The 8,259-nt window shown below is 40.5% G+C and overlaps 1 protein-coding gene across 1 annotated transcript; it reads right to left on the bottom strand.

Moving 5' to 3' along the window:
• Window positions 1-7,191: 7,191 nt before the first annotated feature.
• On the bottom strand, window positions 7,192-8,006 carry LOC143018497 (uncharacterized). The gene is made up of 2 exons (XM_076173879.1): window positions 7,995-8,006; window positions 7,192-7,926 (listed from the first exon to the last, which is right to left on the bottom strand). Exons 1-2 carry the CDS (start codon window positions 8,004-8,006, stop codon window positions 7,192-7,194), a joined length of 747 nt encoding a protein of 248 aa, XP_076029994.1.
• Between the last annotated feature and the right edge of the window lie 253 nt (window positions 8,007-8,259).

The following is an 8,259-nucleotide window of genomic DNA, read 5'->3' as shown; positions in this document are numbered from 1 at the left end:
CTACCAGTATGGGTTGTCTTTCTATAAAAAGTTGTAAAGATTTGTCCTTTTTCTGATAATATATCAAGGAAAGAAAGCAGACTGTGCTATTCCCATTCAACTTTAAATTTAATGCTGAGGAATGATGGGGGAAGACAGAAAATAGGGGCGAATGTAGAATGGTTATGTATGGATGATATGTAATGTATGGAAAGGAGGGGGTGAGGGAGTATGTGTAAATAATAAATTGACACAGCTCGAAGGGATTTCTCCCAGTTTGGTGGGTATCCCGCTGTGCCTATATATATATATATGTATGTATGCACATATATATATATATATATATATATATATATATATATATATATATATATATATGTACACACATGTATGCATACATGCAGAAATTGAAGTGTGGTACAGCCAAGGATTCAATCACCGCAAGCATGTGACAAGTGATAGTGACCTAACCGATTGCACCATCAACAGACATGGCTTTCCCTTATAAAGCTCTTCGTGTATAGATAGATGGCACAATCGGTAAGTCACTACCACCTGTCACGTGCTAGAGGAAGTTTGAGTCTTTGACTGTATCACTGTTCACTTCCTGCATGTATGCCTCCTCGAGTTTCTCGATGTTGATGGCTTAGAATTAAAGTGAATTGTGGTATATATGAGTATATAAGTGCACACACACATATATATACATATATGTGCGTGTGTGTGCACTTATATACACGCACATATATGTATATATATGTGTGTGTGTGTTTGTATGTGTATGTATATATTTGAATATGTACATATATGCATGCATACATACATATACCTATAGATGCACATTCTATGAGCATACAATAAAAACATCGATAGTTGTTTTTATATGCTTCATAAATGATTTTGTTCAAAAGATGTAAGTTCTACTATATAAGACAGAGAATATTACTGTTCTCTTTTATATTTCATTCAATGATGCCAAGTGATTTTATTCAGCTGAGGGAAAGATCTTTTAAGATCTAAAGTTGCAGTGGGCTAGATTAAGCGACATTTCCAAACTGACAGTTGATGGCAGCCCGATTCTTTTTTTCCTTTTTTTTTCTTTTGTACATTAATCTTTTTTTATTTCGAGTTAGAGGCAGAGCGTTCAGCCAGTTCGAAGGGCCCGAAGAGTGCACCATTGGAGGAGACACTGGAAAGGGTCCACCGTAAGAAGAGCTCTCAGAACATCCTGTAAGGATTTGCTTAGTCGATTCCAGACCCTGAAATCGTTGACGGCTTCGTCTCCCTCCACCCTCAGCTTGTAGAAGCGATTCTCGAGGTCAGGACTCTGGCAACACGCCACATCTGCTGTAGTGTCCCCTAATTGTACATATGTTAACTGTACATAAAATTGTTTATCTTCATCAAATCATTGTACACATCATAATCAAAACATTATATTGTAAATAATTTACCATATCCATACATTGCCATCGCTTAGCGGAAACTATTTGTATATACTATTATTTGCATACGCTTTACAAAGTGTTTATTCATTATCTATGCATTATGTATTTCATGGCAGACGGGTTTTTCACACTTAACACATTTAGGGCCAGACTTCCCCACCTGCATCACACACAACGGACAAGGAACACCAGACATAATACTAACAAACAGACATTATCACCTAAACTACAGTATCACACCAGGACAACTAACTACATCAGACCACATCCCAATACACTTAACACTGGCAACAAAACCAATAACAATACCTACACCAGAAAGATACATATTCCACAAAGTAGACTGGATAGGATTCAAGACCACACTCGACATAGAAAGAACCAAATATGACAAAGACAAAGAACAACATGAAATAAACAATACATCAACAACAAACTCAACACATGGTACACTATGATACAACAAGCCAACAAGCCACACAAACACTTGCTGCAGCCACCACAAACACATCACACCCGCTACACTACATAGCAGAACACCCACACACACCAAGAAACATTAAAACTACACCCAAAGACCTTTATTACGCACAGATACTCTCTTCTCTTCCTCCACAACCACCAAATACCAGCCTCCGGAAACATATTCATAATCATATCACTCACCGCTCCATTAACACACTGAAAGACAACACACTGCTGCATGCCAGACCCCCTGATATCCACCCTTCTGAATCCTCTCTCCCACGAAAGGACAGAGTCCACTTGGCCAGACTGCGATGCGGTCACCACCCAGCACTTCTAAGCTACCAGAAGAGGCTGGACAACCGTGTTGTGAACAGCTGCCCAGGATGTAACACTTCACCCCATACCATACAACACATAATGGAAGACTGCATTATACACAATCATGCACGCAAACAACACAACATACACTCTATAAAGGATTTGTGGGAAAACCCAGTTTCGGCTGTGGCCTTCCTTGGGGAGACGGGACTGCTCGGACAGACAGTCTAGGGAATGACAACAACAACAACAACAAGCCATGGACAAACATATTCCCAAAACAAAACATAAAACTCTACCACACCCAAGACAATCAGATACATTAAAACTTATACAATGGCAATATCAACAACTACAAACACAAGCACACATTACCGGCACATGGACACCACAAGCAAAACAAGCACTACGCGACATCAAAAACCAACTATTAGAAGAGAACAAACAACTATACGACGAACACTGGAACAATGAAATACGAAAGATAAACCTACAACACAAGGACACCAAATACTTCTGGACACAAATTAAATGACTAACAGGAACACCTACTAACACCACCCCTTACATCATACACAATAACCACAAGATACATAAAGACAAAGACAAAGAACACATATTCAGACAACACTGGAGAAACATATTTCGAATCACACCAGCAGAAAACGCAACATTTGACATGGAACACGAAAGAACAATCACAGCACAAGTGCAAGAAATACAAAACGACATTAACCCTAACAGCTTAGCTGACATGAGACGACTTGACCCAGACAACACACTCACAAAACCCTTTACACTAACATCAAACACATAATAAAGAACTTCAAAGACAAGGCACCTGGACAATCACAAATAAACAAAATAACATTAACTAACATTCCCGACTCAACACTACAATTACTCACAGAAATATTCAATGAAACATTCAGCATGGGGTACTTCCCCGACACATTCAAAACAGCTACACTAACATTCATACCCAAACATGGAAAAAACCTCGCAGACATAAACAACTACAGACCAATATCACTACTCGAAGTCCCAGGTAAAATACTAGAAAAACTCCTACTACAAAGACTACGCAAACACTTACACAATAACAACCTACTAAACGAAAACCAACATGGATATACAAGAGGATGAGGAACACACACAGCCATAGCCACACTATACGAAACAATAGCCATAAGCCAACGACGCAAACACGGATGTAACATAGTATCACGAGACATAATCAAAGCATTTGACAAAATATGGCACACAGGACTCAAATACAAAATACACCAAACACACCTTCCAGACATATTAACAAGAATACTTTGCAATTACATCGACAACAGACAAGCACAAATACAAATACATCATTATACAGGAAGACCCTTTAACATATACAGCGGAGTCCCCCAAGGAAGCATCCTTTCACCAGCATTATTCAACCTCTACACACACGACACCCCCCACACCAACACACAGAGTCACACACATACAATTTGCTGATGACCTAGCACAGATAATAACATACCCAAACAAAAAAGGCAAAAACATGTTAGCACTAAAAACAAGCAGAACAATAGAAACAATAAACACTTACGAACAACAATGGAAAATACAAACAAACACAAAAAAATTCCAACTACTAAACATATCAACACAGAAACCAGCAGAAATATGGATAGGAGACACGCATATACACAAACAAAGAAACATAAAAATACTAGGACTAACACTTGGAAACAGTCTCAGAGGTCTACATACACACACAAACAACAGGAAACTACAAGCAGAAAAAAAACATTACACACTAAAACGATTCAGAAACCTAGACACCAAACTAATATTAAGACTATACAAAGTACTTATACGACCTCAACTTGAATACATTCCAATAACAACAATCACATTAAAACCAAGTCAACTCCAGAAACTACAGTCAGTACAAAACAAAACACTACGATTCGCCACACACTGACACAACCTACCTTAACACAATAGAGGAACTACACATACAACACAAACTCGAACCACTTAACACAAGACTATACAGACTAGCTTACAGAACATGGAACAGACTCACAATCATAAACCCAGAATTAGTACAAACCAGCGAAGACATAGACACAGAACACGGACACGATCACAACTGGTGGCCTAGAGTGTCCCCCATCATAAACAGCCCCCCACCCTAACCAAAATACATACTCTAAACATAAACAAACACACACGATAAGACACAAAAACATATCACTACCTTAATCGTTCTACTAACCCTACTAACTATTATTATTGTTATTATTAATAAAAGATGACAGCACGTGCGAACCAATCGCACGTGATATCATCTAAATCAATGAGTATGATAAATAGGAGTCACTACCCTCCCCCCAACATCGTATGTATAGATAAAAAACAAATATCACTAGACGTCACCCCAATGGAAAAAAAGAACATACTCATTGATATATATTTATATATATGTAAAAAGAAAAGAAAAGAAAAAAAAAAGCAGACGAAGTATTGGATTCAAGACACCCCCCCCCCCACCGTCACAACTATTTAAAGGAAGACAAGAATATACCCCTAGGAATTCAAAAACCTACAGATAGGCGAGAATAGTATACTTTTTTACAAAAAAAACAGCCAAAACCATCATAAACAACTCAAGAACAACAACATCCCCGACCCTAAGAAGATGGACCAGCCTTATATTACATGCAAAGGCACTTGCTTCTATAACCAAATTAAATCAAATAAGTATCAAAGTAGCAAGTGGGTCTGCCCCACATCTGTTATTACTCTAACTTCCTTCTATTTCCTCCTTACCTCTTGCACATACACACACACCCATCCCTCCTCTCCTCCATCTTACCTATCCTATCTTAGCTAGCTAGCAAATACAAGCCCCAAACAGTTACGAATTTTGAGTTACTCCTTCCTACAACTGGGACGATTACCATCTACCAAATTGAGGTAACCAACCTCATTGATTGGTAACCCCGGAGTGCTGCCGCCACCGCCGCAGCCACCGAGGACTGCCCAGCCGACGCCGCCGCAGCCGCCGCGGTTAACTCCGCCGAGGACCGCCCCTGCCCAGCCGCCGCCGCCGCAGTCAACGCCGCCGAGGACCACCCCTGCCCCAGCCGCCGCGCCGCAGCATCAGCCTGCCGCCGCACACACCGCCGGCGCCGCAGCACCAGCCTGCCGCCGCACACACCGCGGGCGCCGCAGCACCAGCCTGCCGCCACAACCACCGCAGCACTAGTCTGCCGCCGCAACCCCCACCACCGGCGCCGCAGCACCAACCTCCGCCTGCCGCCGCAACCATCATCGACTAACGCCGGCGCCGCAGCACCAACCTCCGCCTGCCGCCGCAACCATCATCGACTAACGCCGGCGCCGCAGCACCAACCTCCGCCCGCCGCCGCAGCCATCATCGACCAGCCGCTGCCGACGCCTCAACCATCATGGACGTGGTTCCCAGGCTAACACTCCCGTCAACTGCGCTTCCATCCCCGGACATCCAAGACTGGTTTATTTCACCAGTCACTCGGGGGGGGAGTAATGTGGCAACATGCCACATCTGCTGCAGTGTCCCTTAATTGTACATAAAATTGTTTATCTTCATCAAATTGTACACATCCATCATAATCAAAACATTATATTGTAAATAATTTACCATATCCATACATTGCCATCGCTTAGCGGAAACTATTTGTATATACTATTATTTGCATACGCTTTACAAAGCGTTTATTTATTATCTATGCATTATGTATTTCATGGCATTCGGGCTATCAAAATACAATTCCCAAACAGTTACGAAATTTGAGTTGCTCCTTCCTACATCTGGATCAATTACCATCTGCCAAGATAAGGAAAAGGGTCACGCTGCAGGCAGTGCTTCCACAGCAAAAAATTTTGTTACCCCAGACAATTGTCAATTACCCTAAATTATAACTTTATCTAATATATATACATATATATTATAAAAAAAAAATTTGCTGGCAAATAATAGAACTGCATAAGAACAGTATTATGTAAGTCAAAGTCACCTTTATGTAAAGATTTAGGTATTTTTATAAAAATAACAAGTACAATACTGAGCGTAATCCAGAAAATGAAGACAGAACTCCTGCTTCCAAATAGGTGCAACATGTTATTTTATGAAGTACTGGAGACCGTAATTAAGAAAATAAAGACAGAATTCCTGGTTCCAAATAGGTGCAACATGCTATTTTATGAAGTACTGGAGCTAGGTTCTCCCCTTAGAGCAGCAGATTCTTTGCAAGTAGCACTGCTTTTCACATTTCTAACAGCTTTAAGTAAACTTTCGTCAATAATTAAGGTATTTGCTCTTGCATTGTTGTTCTTCATGTGGTAAATTGTGTGCACGAGCCCACAGATTGTTTCATTTTTCAGACTGTTCCTTTGGGATGTTTTGGTTAAATTTAGTTTGCTAGAAAACCTTTCAACAGATGTGTTTGAAAAGGGCAGCGACAGTAAGCTACTGAAAACAGTTTTTAGGTTGGGAAAGCATATAATTCCAGCTGCATTTCTTTTGTTAAAAATCATGTTCCTGTACTCATCACAAGAAATATGTTTGGATAATCCATCTACTAAATAGTGAGATCTCTACTCATCATCTAGCTTTTGGTTGTCTACAAATTTTGATAATTGTGGTAAAGCATTAATTACATCCACAAGAGATTTAGGAATAAGCTCCACAATTTTAAAAGGCCAAGGAGTTACTGGACATAACATTGTCATGCCTGTCCATCATATATATTCGTTATTTATCAATGTCGAAAAGATAAAAAAAAATATTCTAAATTGGTTTTGTTCTAAAGGAATGTGAATGTGTCTGATTGCCCTAGATTCTTTATTTGTACCCCAAAATTTGCCCATTACCCTAAAAAAAAACATTACCCTAAACTCTACCCCAGCATAGGTTTGATTACCCTAAAATAGGGTAATTATCCTAAAAGTGGAAGCACTGGCCGCAGGACCACAAATCCGCCAGAGGACCCGAGTATTTTAAGCAGGCGAGGATCTCGGGGGCTATGTATGCCCTTGTCCCAACGCATCCTTTGAAAAGGACCTCTTTCTTCTCGACGATGTAGATCCTAGCGATACTGAAGTCGGCAACCTTGAGTACCTTTTCCTCCATTAGAAGGAGGTTCTTCGGTTTCAGGTCTCGGTGCACGACTCCTCTGGAGTGCAGATGCTCGACTGCCTCCATCAGTTGACTGAAGAGTTTGTGGGCTTCCTCTTCATTGATGTGGCTGCAGACGTTGAAGACAGTTCCTTGTGCACGGTACTCCAAACACAGAACAGTTTTGTTGAGCGCCCTTTTGAAGCAGATCAACTGGACGACGTTGCTGTGTTGGATCTGGTAGTGGACAAATGCCTCCCAAAGAGACGTCAACAGGAAGAACCGATGAACAATTTTATGTGCTACTAGTTCCTTCGAAGTCATGTTCTTCATGAGCACGACTTTTCCGAAGGCTCCCCTTCCAAGAAATTTGACCTCGCACCAGTCCGAGGAACACAGGTAAGTCTCAGCCTTCTTCTTGTTTTCCTGTAGAATTTCCTCCTTTGGGATTCTGGTGATGAGGTTCTTGAAGCCTTTGTCTTCTTCAGGTGTTTTTTTGGAGGAACCTGTTTTGTTTTCTTTCCTGTCGCAGCATTTCTTCACTTTTTTCGAAATCCATCGCTGAAGTCATTTGAAGCATGCATTCAAGAAAGCCATTGTAAAAAAGAAACCCAATCTTCTAAAGTTACTGTGGCAGCCATGGAGCGCATATTTATCCAAGAAGTCTAATGCAGATTGTACATACATACATATACCAAGGCTTTTTCCCCCTTACAAGGGGGGTAGCCAAAAAGAAAAGGCATAAAATCATTCCCACCCATTCCAGATTGTACTATGAACATTGTATGAATAGCGAAAAGCGAATGATGTTGAAATAATCTTAACATGTGATACATATTCTTAAATATGACAATTGATGCATTCTTTTAATAAGCTTGTAGACATATAAAGATT

Source organism: Oratosquilla oratoria, chromosome 3 (genome assembly GCF_046742065.1).
Source record: "Oratosquilla oratoria isolate Oo_2021 chromosome 3, ASM4674206v1, whole genome shotgun sequence".
Classification (NCBI taxonomy): Eukaryota; Metazoa; Arthropoda; class Malacostraca; order Stomatopoda; family Squillidae; genus Oratosquilla; species Oratosquilla oratoria.
The sequence above is the reverse complement of the archived record's forward strand: the minus strand, read 5'-3'. Positions and strand labels throughout refer to the sequence as shown.